Genomic DNA, 17,487 nt, shown 5'->3' with positions numbered 1-17,487 from the left:
CGCAAGCACATTAACTACCGTATATGACATCTCCCCCTTTTTAAAGTGTTATGTCAATAACATCACAGGAACAGTTTAACTGAAAATGCCTATTCAAACAGGTCATAGCATAAACCAAGATTAACTTAAATTAACTTAAATGGAGACATTTCTAACATACACAGGTCTCTTTCCCCTCAACCAACAGATAAACATGTACAACTGTACAACTTTCTTTTTTTTTCACAAATCAACAGTATCACATTAATGTCAATACAACTTTTCTTCTCTTTTTTTTTTCAAAAGGGCATATGATCTGCACTTATTTACAGGTCAAGCCTGTCGATATGCTTGCACACCCGTCCCGATCTGGTCACAGTCTGACCGGGCAGAGGGGTTGCGGGTGTAGCCACACTCTGACTCACAGGAACGGTCTCTGACATGGTGGCACCGTCAGAGTGTGTGTCTGTCCCTGTGACGTCCCTGTGCGCTGCTGGGATGGGCTGGGGAACTGGCCCTGGTTGGAGGTGACGGCGGTTACGCCGCAGCTCCGCTCCATGCTGCGTCCTGATGACGAAGGATCTCGGGGTGGTGCTCTCGCTTGAGATCACCGCTGGCAAAGACCATGACTTTTCATGGTCCAACTTGGAGAATACAACATCTCCTGGTTGCAGGGCAGGTAAGGGCCTGGCTCCATGACGGCGGTTGAAGTAGTGAGCCTGTTTAGCCTTTTCCCTTCCGTCCCTCTCCTTCACAGCTGTCCTGCTAGGCCATTTGGGTAGGAGATTTTTCTCCAGAGTGGGGAGTGTGGTTCTGATTTTCCTCCCCATCAACAGCTCGGCTGGACTGAAGCCTGTGGTGGAGCACGGAGTGGACCTATAGCTCATCAGAGCCATCACAGGATCTTCTTGCCTGAGAATTTTCTTTGCCGTCTGTACAGCTCTCTCTGCGTGCCCATTGCCCTGTGGATGGTGAGGGCTGGATGTGCAGTGCTTGAAGTCGAGCTGCCTCGCGCACTCCTTGAACTCTGCACTTGAAAACTGGGGTCCGTTATCACTCACCACCTCATCTGGAACGCCAAACCTGGCGAAGACCGCTTTCATTCTTTGAATGACCTGTGCACTCGTTGTCGAGGGTAAGTGCAGTATCTCTAGGAACCTGGAGTAATAATCTGAGATTACCAGGTAGTTGTGGTGGTTGTGCTCACAAAGGTCCATTGCAATTCTCTTCCAGGGTCGCTCTGGAAGCGGTGTGGAGATGAGAGGTTCCTTTTGATGTGTTCTTTTCAGTTCACAGCACACCTGACATGACGTCACAAGCATGCTTATCTCCGTAGAGAGTCTGGGCCACCACACAGATGAGCACGCTCTCTCCCTACATTTGACTAGGCCCTGGTGCCCTTCGTGAATCTTCTGAAGGATCTCACCTCTCATTGACTTTGGCATGACAATCCTGCTTCCCCTGAGGACCAGGCCATTGTGTTCTGATAGCTCTGACTTCACTTGGACGTACTCTCTCGCGTCCATGGGCACATTGCTCAAGTGTTCAGGCCATCCTTTCTTTATGAGTTTCACAACCGACAGCAGTTCGGCATCGGCTGCTGTCGCCGTTCTGATTTCATCCATCTTGCTTGATGATGCAGGGATCCCCTCTACTACGCTATCCACGTAGCATGCCACGTCACTGTGTGTGTCCGTCTCTGCACTCGTGCTGGCCAGTGGACTGCGTGACAGGGTGTCCGCGATGACCAGAGTTTTCCCTGGCGCATATTCTGCCACTGGATTGAATCTCATGAGCCTCATGAGAAGACGCTGACATCTTAGAGGTCCATTGTCTAGACTGTGGCTGTTAATGAGAGGCACTAGCGGTTTGTGATCAGTGATGAGCTTGAACTGCTCCAGTCCATTGAGGTATCTGTCAAACTTCTCGCATGCCCACACACCGGCCAGGCATTCTTTCTCTATCTGGGCGTAGCGTGTTTCTGCCTCAGTGAGCCGTCTGGAGCAATATGCCACAGGTTTCCACTGCTCCCCGTGGAGCTGAAGGAGCACACCCCCCAGTCCATAACTACTTGCATCTGCTGACACAGCCGTGGGCTTGGTCAAGTCATAGAAAACAAGTACTGGTGCAGTTGACAGCAGCTCCTTGATGTGTTCAAAAGCAGTTTGTTGTGCGTGGCTCCATGTCCATGAATTCTTGTCCCTCAAGAGCTCGTACAGCGGCTGTCCTACGGTAGAGAGCATGGGGATGTATTTTCCAAGATAATTTACCATTCCCAGTATCCTTCTCAATTCTTGCACGTCTGCTGGTGGTAACAGCTGCCTTATAGCTTTCACTTTGTCTGGGTCAGGCCGGATCCCGGACCGGTCAATGAGATGTCCAAGGAACCGCAGCTGACTCTGCCTGATGGAGCACTTCTCACGGTTGAGCTTCAGACCAGCTGTCACAATGCGCTGCATTACCTTCTCCAGGCGACCGTCGTGCTGCTCTTGTGTGGTCCCATAGACCAGAATGTCGTCCATGAAGGCCTCAACACCCTCCAGCCCCTGCAGGGTCTCCATCATCTTCCTCTGGAAGATTTCTGGTGCGCTCGTGATTCCAAACGGTAGCCGCTTGAAGTTGAATCTGCCAAATGGTGTAATAAAGGTAGTGAGCTTACAGCTGTCTGAGTGTAGTGGTATCTGGAAGAACCCACTGGCGGCATCGAGCGAAGAGAAGACAGTGGCCCCACTCAGCTTTGCTGTAATCTCATCAGTAGTAGGCAGGATATACTGTTCTCTTTTCACTGCCTCATTCAGCCTCTTGAGATCAACACATATGCAGGCTTTACCTGTGCTCTTCAAGACTGGCACCATGGGTGCACACCAGTCCGTGGGCTGTGTCACCCTCTCGATGATGCCATTTCCCTCCATCCTCTTGAGCTCCTCCTTTACCTTTTGCAGCATAGGGAGAGGCACGCGTCGTGCTGTGTATACAGCATATGCATTGTCTTTCAGCAGTATTCTCACTGGTTCAGTCTTTAAAGTCCCATGCGTGCCATATGCCTGTGGATGTCCTCCGTTGCACACCGTTTCATTCACCCTCCTCACTAGATCCATTTTCACAGACAGCGGCCTGCTGAGTAGGTTGTTGACCGTACGTCCGCGGATGACATATGCTGTGAGTGGGTGAGTCTTTCCTTTGTAGGTCACAGTGCTCTGGAACTGTCCTATGCACTGCAGCTCGCCCCCTGGGCTGTCCAGTGGCATCTCTGCAGGCTGCAGTGCTCTTTTGGGCATGAGTGAGTGGTAGGTCTCCTCGCAGATGACGTTAACATCGGCCCCTGTGTCGATTTTGAAGTCAACTGGTGTAGAGCCCACCAGTAACTCGACGGCCCATTGCTCTGGCGACCCGTCTGCTTTACTCACAGCCCCAAGAAAGTGTGACTGCTGCTCCGTTTGCTCTGTAACCTCACTCACTGCCTGCCTGCGCCTACACACTCTACTCCAATGTCCAACTTTGTTACATGTATTGCATGTGGAATTACGAGCCGGGCAATTTTCATCTTTACTGTGCCACGCTTTCCCACAGTCCACATTGCCCTTTATTTCCCCCTTTTGGCTTACCGTAGTGATTGGGGTATTTGCTGCGCTCGTGAGTGACTTCTTGTATCACCCCCGTTGTCTCTCCTTGCATGCTGACTTGAGAAGCAACTTCTTCCGACTGCCTGACTGTCTCTATAGTCAGCGCTAGTGTTAAGTCCTTTGTCAGCTGCAATTTCCGTGAGACATCTTTGTCGAGTATTCCAACTACGATTCGGTCGCGGATATTCTCATCTCTGTTCCCGCCGAATTCGCAATGTTCTGCCAGTTCATACAAAGCCCTGATAAAAGTTTCTGCTTTTTCTCCTGGTCTTTGCACGCGCAGATGGAAACATGCACGTTTGTGTATTACATTCCTTCTTGGCACAAAGTAATCATCAAACTTTCCAAGCACCCTCCCATAATCATCTCTATGTGCATTATCTTCGAAGTTAAACGAACGGAAGATGTTCTCCGACTCGCTTCCCATAGCGTATATCAGACTGCTAACCTGCACAGAACCATCTTCCTTGTCCAGCTTGGTTGCAATTCTGAATCTCATAAAACGCTGCTTCCACTCCGGCCACTCTCCTGGCCTATCGAAGGAAAAGTTTGTCGGAGGGGGGAACTTAGGCATGACTTCGTTTTCACTTCTGACACCATGTAAAGTAATGCAATAGATACATGTTCGGATGCTCAACTCTGGTTTATTAACTCCCGCGTGTCTCACTCACATCCGTAATACTGACCTCCCGTATAACCCCCAGTATATGCGCAAGCACATTAACTACCGTATATGACAATATGCGCAAGCACATTAACTACCGTATATGACAATATTTGTATCCTATATTTGTGAAGGGAAATCTTGTACCTATTTTAGAACATTATTCTATTTTTCTTAGAACCTAACAATTATTCATAAGTATGTACTGTCATCCCTACATCTCTGACGTTTATAGCAAACCAAACCGTTTGAAAATCGGTTGAAAATTGATTATGGTTATTATGGTTATGGCAAGTTATGGTTATTTAAAAAGTACATGAATCACTACCAACACAATGTTATTGTTGAGCAGCTTACTGTGGTAAGATGGCCGCCAGTGGTGACGTTCGACTCCATTGGCCAGCAGCGCGGACGAGGCATCTAGTTAATATATATATCTATAGCTGTGTTCGAAATCGTTCCCTATCATGGATGTGGTGCACTAAATAGGGTGCACGCCATTTGGTAGGGTGTTCGAATTCTCAGTGGTCCACTATATAGGGCACTATTCACCTTATTCTTCAACCGTTCTATTTCCCATGATTCATAGCGGGTTCAACTGACTAAACGGTTTTCTATTTCCGGTTAAGTGTTTGTTTACATTGCATGATCCTACAAGCGTCGCTTAAAGCTAGTTATTTTAAGGCTTAAGGAAGTTATTTTACATAACTGTAAAATAACACCGACTATGGGAAGTAGTCGGTGGCTACACACTGCCGATGAAATCTTAAAAGATCATATCAGAGTCCCAAATCCGTCAAAACTGACAGGTTGGGTGGATGAGATGAAACTATGGCCAGGAGTTAGCCATATTGATATAATCAATTATTTTGTCTTTTCTGAGGGTGGAGATCGTGAGGAGATGCGCAATTATAAAAGTACTGAGACCTTCAATTACTTCCATAGCAATAAAGTCGGGCGCATTTTTTTATGTAAGCACGAAGACTATGTGTTTTTGAAGGCAGAGGTCGACAGGAGCCAAAGTGCTAACCATAAGGTTATAGCTTGGGTTATGCTGCAGCCGTCGGGGTTGATAGAGACTGTCGGGTGCTCATGTATGGCTGGATTAGGGAGATTGTGCAGTCATGCCGCAGCAATCCTTTGGAAGGTATGAAGAAGAAAAAAAATCCTTTGTTTATCTGTGAATTAATAAAAGTAACGTGATCATATCACTTTTTATGAGTGTTTTTTCGATTCAGTTTAGCTAGGTGAGGATGACAACATTTGAAACAAATGGCAAATGGGTATAGGCTCTGTTAATGTGCTCATTACAGGTTGAAAATGCAGTAACTACCGGGAAGACAGGGCTTGCATGTACAGATGAGCAGCGCAGGTGGAACGCAGGGACAGTCAGGAACATCGAGCCAAAAAGACTGAGGGACATAAACTTCAGCCACCACAGGGCAGGAGATGAATTTGGTATAAGGGTGTCCGGTGCTCAGCCACTACCAAACACCCCACAATATATGTCACATGCCGAATTCTTCACTAATGTAGACAAAGACCCAACAAAGCCACTTTTCCAGTTAAAAAACAGTCTGTTGGGCAAGTGTTACAGAGCCAAACCAGTAGTGCAACCCTGTAGCCTTGCACATACTGCAGTAGATGCAAGATTTTTAAGACCTCATCAAACCCATGCTGGTTCTGATCTCACATGTGAGACATGTAAAAGCTTTTATGAGTGTTATGTTCAAGTGAGTAGTGCACAGGCTTCTACTCTAGAATCTGAGACAAGGGAGCAGAGTTCTTCAGATTTGTGGCACAACGCACGAAAACTAAGAATAACTGCAAGTGCAGCTAAAAAGGTTCCTTCTAGAGCATCCACCAATCCAGACAAATTCATTGCAGAGCACCTCTACCCCTCCTTTCGTGGCAACTACGCCACAAATTATGGTAAAGAGAATGAGGTGGTTGCTGGCAATGCACTTAGAGAGCAAGGCATGAGCATTACACAAATGGGCATCACTGTTAATGTTACAGAGCCATGGTTGTCAGCAAGCCCAGATGGGGTAATTGACTCATCTGTGCTACTAGAAATAAAATGTCCCGTCCCAAGTAAACTCCATTCTACCCTCTTGGATCAGCTTGACCATACCTGCAGTGATATCAAGCTAGTAGATGGAGTACCACAACTTCAGAAAACAGGTAGCCGAGGATATTACATGCAGGTACAAATAGGTATGTTCTGTGCCGGTCTGAAGATGGCCAAACTGTTTATCTGGAGCCCAAACGACACAGTTATGTTCACTGTACCATTTGATGAGCCCTATGTTCTGGAGAGGGTAGGACATCTGAAGAGATTTTATTTCTCAACAATGTTGCCCCAGCTTGTAGATGAATTTGTTGGTCAGCGACTGAAACTACACAACAGATATGTGAGCATAATGAATTCTTAAAAAAGCACCTAAATAAGAAACATTTTATGCTGCAGCTGCAACAGAATGAAAAAAAAAAATTATGCAATCAATTCCATATATGCTGAGATTAAGTATTGTTGTAGATAGGTGAATATTACAAAGTAGTGTTATTAAATCAGTTTAATGTCACATTGTGTAATCAGTCTTTCTGTAAACAACAAATCTTATACAAAGAGTAAATATAAACAGTACAAATTACAAAAGGAAGCAAGTGTCAATATGAAATATACAGGAGCAATTTATGTAGATGTACAAAGTAGTGTTATTAAATCAGTTTAATGTCACATTGTGTAATCAGTCTTTCTGTAAAAACAAATCTTATTCAAAGAGTAAATATAAACAGTACAATTACAAAAGGAAGCAAGTGTCAATATGAAATATACAGGAGCAATTTATGGAGATGTACAAAGTAGTGTTATTAAATCAGTTTAATGTCACATTGTGCAATCAGTCTTTCTATAAAAACAAATCTTATACAAAGAGTAAATATAAACAGTACAATTACAAAAGGAAGCAAGTGTCAATATGAAATATACAGGAGCAATTTATTTAGATAATAATAATAATAATAATACATTTTATTTATACTGCACTTTATATTCAAGAATCTCAAAGTGCTTCAGAGAAAAAAATACCAAAAAACTATTAAAAAAGGGGGAACCTCAAAGAAAGTTTAGCTGAATGCTCTTTTAAAGAGATGGGTTTTGAGGTTCCGTTTAAAAAGAGCTGTAGTCTGTGGAGCCCTCAGGTGGTCAGGGAGGGCGTTCCATAGTCTAGGGGCAGCAGCAGAAAAGGCCCGATCACCCATGGTGCACAGCTTCGTATGTCGGGTTTGGAGGGTGTGAGTGGATCCTGAACGGAGTGTACGTGAGTTTGTCGGGGGGGTGAGGAGTTCCTGAAGGTAGAGGGGGGCAAGTCCGTGAAGGCACTGGTGGGTGAGGAGGGAGACCTTGTACTCAATTCTGAGTGAGACAGGGAGTCAGTGCAGTGATTTCAGGATGGGGGTGATGTGGTCATGCTTGCGCACCCTCATCAGGACCCTGGCAGCACTGTTTTGAATGTATTGGAGCCTCTGGATGCTCTTGCCAGGGATCCCAATGAGGAGTGCATTGCAGTAGTCCAACCTGGAGGAGACAAAGGCATGGACGAGCTTCTCTGCATCAGCCAGGGTGAGTGATTGGCGGAGTTTGGCGATGTTCCTGAGGTGGTATAAAGCTGTCTTACAGAGGTGTTTGATGTGGGTGTCAAAATTAAGTTGTGGGTCCATTTTAACACTGAGGTTGGTGACGGATGTGGAAAGGGGGACGTTTTTGCCAGAGAAGGTGATATTGGTGATGGTGGGGGAGCGGAGCTGATGTGGCGTGCCAACAAGGATGGCTTCCGTTTTATGGCTGTTAAGTTGTAGGAAGTTGAGCTTCATCCACGCCTCTATCTCCTCCAGGCAGGTGGTCAGTGTGGATGTTGGCAGAGGGGCAGAAGAAGTGGGGGTTGTCCTGATGTAGAGCTGTGTATCATCAGCATAGCAGTGGTAAGACAAGCCATGCCTGCTAATGACACTACCCAGGGGGAGCATGTACAGTGAGAACAGTGTGGGGCCCAACACCGAGCCCTGGGGGACACCGCAGGTGACGTTGTTGGTGTGTGATTTTGCTTTGCCCAGGGCAACGTGCTCAGTTCTGTCAGTGAGGTACGAGGTGAACCAGTTCTTTACATTTCCTGATAGTCCAATGGTGTATTGCAGGCGGTGAAGGAGAATATTGTGGTCAACCGTATCAAAAGCAGCTGTTAAGTCCAGGAGGATGAGGAGAGATGGGGAGCCGGTGTCTGCTGCCATCAGGAGGTCATTTGTGACCCTGACCAAGGCTGTTTTTGTACTGTGGCCATAGCGGAAACCAGACTGGAATTTTTCAAACAAGTGATGTTGTATGAGGTGATCCTGGAGTTGTGCTGCAACTGTTTTTTCCAGAACTTTTGACAGAAATGGGAGATTTGAGATGGGCCTGTAGTTGGAGAGGACTTCTGGATCAAGGGTAGGTTTTTTTAATGTTGGTCTGATGACAGCAGTTTTTAATGCAGATGGGATATGGCCGGCCAGGAGGGAGTGGTTAATGATATTGGTGATGAGTGGAGAGACAGCAGAGATGTTGGCCTTCAGCAGAGCTGTAGGGAAGGGGTCTAGTGCACAGGTGGATGGCTTCATTTTCCTGATGACGTCCTCCACCTCTTCCTTTGTGATGCTGGAGAAGGAGCAGAGGGTCTGGACAGAGTCAATCGGTGGGTCAGCAGTTTGAAGGGGCAGGGCAGTAGTGATGGAGAGGTGTGAGCGGATGTTATTCACTTTTTGTTTAAAAAAGTTGATGTGCATGTTGCAACTCTCCGTGGTGACATCAGATTGGGATGGTAAAGGGGGTTAGAGAAGGTGATGGACAGTTGAAAAGAGCTGTTTGGAGTTACCAGGGCTATTGTTGATTATTGCGGAATAGAACCTGGACCGTGCATTATTCAGGGCTTCAGCATATGCCCTCCTGTGTTCCCTGTATGCCTGTTTGTGAACGGTCAGACCAGAGGCCTTGAGTCGCCGCTCAAGGACACGCCCAGCAGCCTTCATTGTACGTAGTTCACTGGTGTACCAGGGTGCGGAGCGCGAGAAGGAGACTGACCTCGATGTTAAGGGGGCGTGGAGATCCAGGAGACTGCTCAGGGACTGGTTGTATAAGTCCACTGAGTCAGCAACAGAGAGGGAGTCAGTTGAGCCAGCGGAGAGATGTTGAAGGTCCAGGGCCAGGGCATCCATGTTGATATTTTTCACATTCCTGAAGTGGATCTGCCGCTTTGGTTTGGTGTGGGAGGAAGGAAAAGGGAGCTCCATTGACACAACTCTGTGATCCGAGACGCCAAGATCATAGACCTGTAGGTTGCTGATGGGGGCGGAGTTTGAGATGACCAGGTCAATTGTGTGTCCTCTGGAGTGTGTGGGGGCATCAACATGTTGTTGTAGGTTGAGGGAGTCTAGCAGCTGAAGAAAATCAGCAGCGGGCTGGCATGAGGGGGTGTCAACATGAATATTTAAATCACCCAGAATGATGGTATTGGCAGAGGTAGTACAGAGTGTTGTGAGGAGATCAGACATTTCCGGGATGAAAGCAGAGTTGGGTTTAGGGGGCCTGTATATGAGTAGAACAGTCATGGGATGGGGGGGCTTGAATGTGAATGCAAGACATTCAAAGGAGGAAGTTGTAGGCAGCACCATGGGGGACAACTCCAGGTCCTGTTTGTGGATGACAGCTAGGCCACCACCGCGTCCAGTTCTGCGGGCTGCCTCCAAGTAACTGTAGCCTGGGGGACAGGCTTCGTTTAGGGCAGAGTAAACCTCTGGCTGGTGCCAGGTTTCTGTTAGACACGTGAAGTCAAGTCCTTTTTCCCTGATATGCTCTTCAATCAAGCTGGATTTATTATTCAAGGATTGAGTGTTGAAAAGTTCAAATTTAACCAGTGACTGTGGAGTTATTCTCTGTACAGTTCGCAGAGCCTTAAAATCCACTCCGCGCAGGTTGGAATCCACTCCATGAAATCCAGCCGGGAGTGCGGGGATCTCGCGATGTTACGTCTTTTGCCCTCAGCCGTCTCAGCGGACCTAATGGATGTGATGAAGCCGGCAGGCTGACCATAAATAAAGTTTCTCCCTGAGCCTCTGTGGATATATCGAGGTCTACGCAATAGTCCTAGCTGCTTAATGGTGGAAATACAGGGTGGGATGGAGCGATTGTTGTACTTCAGCAGCTGTGGGGCGAAGTACGTCAACATCGAACCTGATGTTGAGTGATGTTTGCCTGTTAGCAGCTAGGTACGGACCCGACGCATCTGGGGAAGAGCTGGGAGGCAGTGCAGAAAATCCACGAGACAGTAGAGACAGCTTAGCAGGTTGACCAGGGCATATTCCTCACCAGGATCGGCGAAAAAAAAAACGCCAGCAGTGACCAGGAAAATGTCACATTGGCTACTTGTTTTTAGCCGTTACTAGGGAAACCAAAATAACAAGTGAGCTACACGGCTCTTCACAATAACACAATAACACTGGAACAACTAAAGACAGTCCATAAGCTTGCTTTTCGTCGCTGATGTAGCTTGCAGGGAACCAAGTAGAGATAATATGTCAACAAAAAATCACTTTTTAAGTAAAATTTGCCAAAATTGGCCCAAAAATTGCTTGGAAAAGCGGCGAACAGACAGCGCCAGCGTCCTCTCCGTTTGTTGCCTAGATACAACACTGGAGTGTGTATTGTGCGACTAGATGTACAAAGTAGTGTTATTAAATCAATTTCAGGTCACATATTGTGTAATCAGTCTTTTTGTAATCAGTCTTTCTGTAAACCTTTCTGTAGATGTATAAAGGGTGTGTGTGTGTGTGTGTGTGTGTGTGTGTGTGTGTGTGTGTGTGTGTGTGTGTGTGTGTGTGTGTGTGTGTGTGTGTGTGTGTGCGCGCGCCCTACCCCTACCCCAACAGCATCAGAACACAACCGTTGTCACCTATCGCTCACAGATGAGATCACCCCTTAAGTTGGCTAGGGCCGCACAGATTCTGAGGATTTTTTCAATTTTGGGCGTCATGTTTATTGGTATGACATGAGACAAGATCTTTTATACTTTAAGTCGCCTAATTGCTCTCTCAACATGAATCCGCACATTTGCAATCCTGCGAGTTGCTGTGACTTGTTCCTCAGTTAGCTGAGAACCCCCTCTAGTGAAAGCGGGCAGAACCAATTTGACCCTTCTTTCAAACAATAAATCACGAATTAAAAACCCACGATCTGCCATGACTTCATCTCCAGGCCTCAAATAGTCCAAGATACCAGAGTTCATAGTGATAAACTTGTCACTGGCGCGTCCTCCATATCCACTTGAGATAAACATGATTAAGCCACATGGGGCAACAACAACAAGGTACTTGATTGTATTGTGCGAGTAGTAATGGCTGTAGGACTCTCCTCTAGAGTCAAGATTCTTCGCCTTCTGTAACAAACTTTCGCTACAGTCGATGACACAGGTGGTGTTGGGGAAAAAGCGCTTGAATGCAGTTGGCATGGTGGCCTTAATGGTTTCTTTTGGAAGCCAGATAATAAGAGGGCGTAAGACCTCCTCCATTTTATCGATCCAGAAAGAGATGACCTTACTGGCTACACTCTGAGACACATGAAACTGCCTACCAAGGTCACCAAGCACACGATTCAATTTCAATTTGATCAGTGTCATTAGTATCTGATCACGCACTGACAAAACAGAAGCCCTTTCACCAAATCCTTCTAAGGTGGAAACAAGAGAGTTGAAGGTTTCCAGTGAGACTCCAGTGTAGAGGAACGAATCTGCATCACTCTGAAGCATGGAATAGCTGAAATCTTCAGTTTGTGTTGTGGCATCTTCGGCCGTCTCCTCAACACCCTGCTGTTCACCATAGCTGTGGTCCCAGAGCGATGGATCTTCCCACTGGCTGGAAACAGTGCTGTGTGATGGTTGTTGTGGCACCTCAGGTATGCCCTCATCCTCCTGGTCTGTCACTTCTGCTGTTGCTGTAAAAACAGGGCACATAGGCTATGTTAAACGCTACAGTTTCTGTCAACGTTTCTCTCACTGACAACATAACAGTAAAAGCCTATGTCAAATGGTGGTGGAAGCTCTTCCTCGCTCAGGACTGACCAACATAACGATAGCAGCTAGCTCTACGATAGCCCTCAGAGGAATTCATACCACTGGCACTAACTACAGTGGCATTCAGGAATAAACCAATAATGGACATGTTTTCAACACATCTACTCTATCCAGCGACATAATGGGCATATTATTCATAAAAATGTAGGTTAGACTGCCCAAATATTTTTGTAGCACTGGCTGGTGGAGCTCGTAAAAATGTAAACAACTGGAGTTTACCTGTAAAGTGATGCGATCGCTTACATAATTCAACATTGAAAGTGGCTTACCTGTCGCTTCGACACGAACAATTGTTCGTCTCTTCTTCACTACTGGTCTGTCGTATCCAAGGAATAATTCCGGGTTGGGATGGTCTTCGGTGGGTCGTTTGTGAACGAAATGGTGCGAACAGACATAAACTTTTTTCGGCGGATGTTTCAGTTTAAGCACAGCTAGCCAGTCTAAACGTCTGCTCTGTGGCATTGAATGTAGCCGATAGGGAACCGGACAAGGACATTCTCTCCTTCGTATTTTGTGATCAAAGCACTCAGTTTCTAAAAGGTTTTTAATTTTCTTAGAATTATTTGAGCAACCAACAACCGCACAAGTGGTGCCTGAACTCATATTTATTCACGGTCAATCACCTCAAACCGGAAGTAAGAAACCGGAGTCGGTGTCATGGCAGCGCCCGTTGTCTAGAGCGGAATAAGGTGAATATAGTGGACTTAAAATAGGGTACATACGATGTACCCTACATGTTACTCCCGTATACCACAATGCAATGCGGTCGTGTTTTCCCGGAGAAGAAGAAGCTGAATAACCGCAAAAACGAATACATGGGTGTGTTCGAAACCACCTACTTGCTTACTACTCTTACTAACTATGACGTCAAATTGAGTAAGCAGAACGTAGTAAGCGAGTTTTAGGTAAGCGAGTAGTATCCGAATGTCTTCTACTTCCGGAAAGATTTTGTGTAAGCATCGCTAGCCTACTAGACGTACTCAACCGCCCCAGAATGCACTGCGTCTATTCAAAAGAAAAATGGAAGCAATGGCGCTAAACGGGGAGCCGCAGCAGCAGTGCTTTTAATAATTGTTTAATAATTGTTTTTAACATATCACCGCAAATCCTTAGGTTGAAGATGTACTGTGACGTTAAATGTGACGTTTATATATTTATTTATAATATTTATTAACGGCGCCCGGCCGGTAGGTTATTGAGCAAGGTACGTTTTATTACTCTGTTTTCTGGGAATAATTGACGCAAGCAGCAAACAAGCCGTTTTTTCGTTTTGACAAGAAAACGAAAATCAAGATTTCAGTTTGTTTATTCGTTTCTACGTTTTGTCAAAAAATCGAAAATCAATATTTCAGTTCGTTGATTCGTTTTTTGGTTCTTACTGAGCGAAACGAATTTACCACTCAATATCTGGTTTCCGCCGGTGGGCGGGTCCTCTTATTGACTAGCGTGCTTCATTGACCTGTGCTCTTCATAATAAAAGTTCTTCCGTTTGATAATGTCGACAAAAATATTACTTTATTATAGACACTAGCAGACACAGAGGACCACACCACCCACAGTCAAGACTGACACGGCTTCAAATAACAATAATAGTGTTCATAATCATTTGACAATGAGAACTTATGAAGTTATGATGACTTCAGTGCAGTTGATGTTTAGCCACAGTTAATACATGCAGAATAGATCTGAGGGCTTTACTACGACATCATTGTCCGGCTCTGAACTATGCGCTCTGTACGCGTTCACATCAAAGGAGCTGCGATCGCGGGCTGCTGATTTCCTCACAGCCTGAAGGCCGATATATGCTCTGTTTTAGACGTAACGCGTAAGCACGTAAGATACATAAAGGCCGATCTATGCTCTGTTTTAGACGTAACGCGTAAGCACGTAAGATACATAACCCCCCCTTGCGCGGTAAAATATCCCCCCTTACGTGCTTAAGTGCGTCGCCCAAAATTCCTGACTATGCGACTAAAACACTACGGCCCTACGCAGCTCGCAAAGACTGTGATTGGCCAGCTAACCACATCCTTTCAGGAGTCTCACATTTCCGGTTTTACAGCAACCTTAACATCGTTCAGAGTGTGGAAAAAGACCGCTAACCTAAACTTAGCTACTGCTACTCTCGTCGAAAATACTGGAAGTGCATAAATATAAACAAGCCAGCGATTTCCACTTCCACGCCCACAGATTCGTTCGTTGCTCCCCCTACTGTTCTGACGGAGAATCCCCTTGCAACACGCGCAAGGAACAAGGAACCGTAAATCAAAACTTGTCTAAAACAAGTCCCTTGTGTAAATTACGTGCTTACGTCTCTGCGTCTAAAACGACCCTAAACCGGCCTTAACCCCCCCTTGCGCGGTAAAATATCCCCCCTTACGTGCTTAAGTGCGTCGCCCAAAATTCCTGACTATGCGACTAAAACACTACGGCCCTACGCAGCTCGCAAAGACTGTGATTGGCCAGTAGTGATGGTTGAATCTGAGTCAATCGGATTCAAAGAACCGAATCCTTACATTCACCCATGAGTCACGAGTCCGTGGTCTAAATTAACCCGAATCTTTCGGTTCTGGCTGCTACGGACGACATTATTAAAACAATGCACGAATGTCATCAAACTGTAGGTCTATAACAACATTAACACATCCGTTTTTCATCTGCATAGTAACTTAGATTAAGCATACGGACCCGGAGCTGCCAGCTGCGGTTGAATAAGAACTTCCTGTAGACAGAGCTGTACACAGATCCAGATCCATAGACTGAGCGAATTCATGGGTCGGATTCGTATCCGGTTGAGTGAAAGACTAACTCAAAGGATTCAGATGAAATGGGTCTGACTCGTATCCGGTTGGGTGAAAGACTAACTCAAAGGACTCAGTTGAAATGGGTCGGACTCGTATCCGGCTGGGTGAAAGACTAACTCAAAGGACTCAGTTGAAATGGGTCGGACTCGTATCCGGCTGGGTGAAAGACTAACTCAAAGGACTCAGTTGAAATGGGTCGGACTCGTATCTGGTTGAGTGAAAGACTAACTCAAATTACTCATATTGAATGGGTCGGACTCATATCCTGTTGAGTGAAAGACCAACTCAACGGACTCATACTAAATGGGTCGGGCTCGTACTGAATGTAAATCGTTAAACTCTTTTGTTACAAAGGCATTATTTTCCGAGAGATTGTATTCTAAAATGAAAGTGGCTTATTAAAAATAAAGTTGTTTGCTGACTATGTGAACTCTCAGAATATTTCTGTGTTTGACGAGCTTCGAAGAGAAAAAAAATTAATCCATACGTTTTTTTCCTAATTCAGATAGCAGTCACGTTGGCGACATCTCCGATGTTTGCAATGCATCCTTTTTAATATTCAAATATGTTCCATAATGTTCGGCCTGCGCTGAGAAAGTCCTTCTTGCGTATTTCCCCTGGATATCCTCAAAACTGCATTACAGTGGTTTGCTGTGAGCGTGCGCATTAGGCACTAGGGAGTGGGCTGCTGGGCTCATTCAGCGACAAAATTTCAACTGATTCAGATTCAAAGGACTCAAAAGATTCGGATCTTTTTAGTGATTCACTCAAAGGACTATAAATCTTCTGTTGCCGCTTTTCCACCGCACATGTAGCTCGACACGACACGACACGACTCGACACGACTCGACACGGTAGCAGCACGGGTGCTTTTCCACCGCAAATAGTACCTCCTGGACGTGGGCGGGGTCGGCTCCGCGAAAGGGCCGTGACGTATTTTTATACGCGACGCAAACGAGACCTACGCAACCCACACATGGACAGAACCAACATAACAACAATGGAGGACATCGATGCAATGGTATTCGTGTTCGTATTATTAGCTGGCATGTTGAAGAAGTTGAAGAAGTGGAATATGTTGGCTGCGGCGCTGCTATGGCTTTTACCAGCATGGTTGCCATGTCGCTCTCGTGACTTCGTCACACTCTCTGGCCAATCAGTGGCCGGCCGTCTGCCGACGTCACCTTTTAGCATCGGCTCAGCCGCTTGGAACCTAGAGCGAGGCGGTACTAGAAAAAGCAGCCACTTCAGGTACCAGATCGCGGTGGAAACGCAAAAAATGCGAGCTGAGTCGAGTCGAGTCGAGTCGTGTCGAGCTGGTACCATGCAGTGGAAAAGCGGCATTAGTGAATCGAAATTCCCATCACTATTGGCCAGCTAACCACATCCTTTCAGGAGTCTCACATTTCACAGCGATTTCCACTTCCACGCCCACAGATTAGTTCGTTGCTCCCCCTACTGTTCTGGCGGAGAATCCCCTTGCAACACGCGCAATCCTTAAGGAACCGTAAATCAAAACTTGTCTAAAACAAGTCCCTTGTGTAAATTACGTGCTTACGTCTCTGCGTCTAAAACGACCCTAAATCGGCCTTGAGAGCTATGAGGAATACAAGTGATTACAACACATTTCTGACAGCTGCACATTGCACAGGGCTCTCCGTGAGACGCACGCAATTCAACCCATGCACACGCTCACACGCCACACAACTTGCGCCGCTATTTGACAGTGGAAGGGTAGGAATCAAATGCGTCCGGGTGAAATTTCAAAATCGTCCGGGATTTTAATAAAGCCTCAATACATGTTCACATTTAATTTGCGTTGTGTTCCTCTGGGTCTGTCACAAACTAGTTGGGCTACGCCCTCCCCTACTCAGTTCTGTTCGCTTTGCATTGGTGGAAGTGAGTAGGGGGAGTGGTTAAGTAAAGCCTTCAGATTGGACGGTTTGACTTTAGAGTTACCGTCATGTTTTGTATTATATATTTTTTACCATTATTGTTTTATAGGGACAAACATTAACACATTTCTCCTGCAGGGGATTGATAAAGTTCTATCTATGTAACAGAAGGGAACACTTACTCATACTCCATCAAATATTCATACTCATACTTTGCACACTTTACCACAGCATTGGCCTACTGAATGCCACAGATATATTTTTAAGCATTGGACTGAATGCCTCGTAAATATAATATATGTTTTGCACGTTTGCAACGTTTAAAAATTCAGGGAAAGTATATGCCTCTACTGGTGTTGCTTA

At 45.9% G+C, this 17,487-nt stretch overlaps 1 protein-coding gene across 1 annotated transcript; it reads right to left on the bottom strand.

The window, feature by feature from the left end:
• Positions 1 to 11,036: 11,036 nt before the first annotated feature.
• Positions 11,037 to 13,188, bottom strand: LOC132465624 (uncharacterized). Its single transcript, XM_060062317.1, has one exon. The coding sequence runs from the start codon at positions 12,303 to 12,305 to the stop codon at positions 11,361 to 11,363; it is 945 nt and encodes a 314-aa protein (XP_059918300.1). The 5' UTR covers positions 12,306 to 13,188; the 3' UTR covers positions 11,037 to 11,360.
• Between the last annotated feature and the right edge of the window lie 4,299 nt (positions 13,189 to 17,487).

This window comes from Gadus macrocephalus, chromosome 10 (genome assembly GCF_031168955.1).
Source record: "Gadus macrocephalus chromosome 10, ASM3116895v1".
Lineage (NCBI taxonomy): Eukaryota > Metazoa > Chordata > Actinopteri > Gadiformes > Gadidae > Gadus > Gadus macrocephalus.
This window is presented reverse-complemented; position numbering and strand designations above follow the sequence as displayed.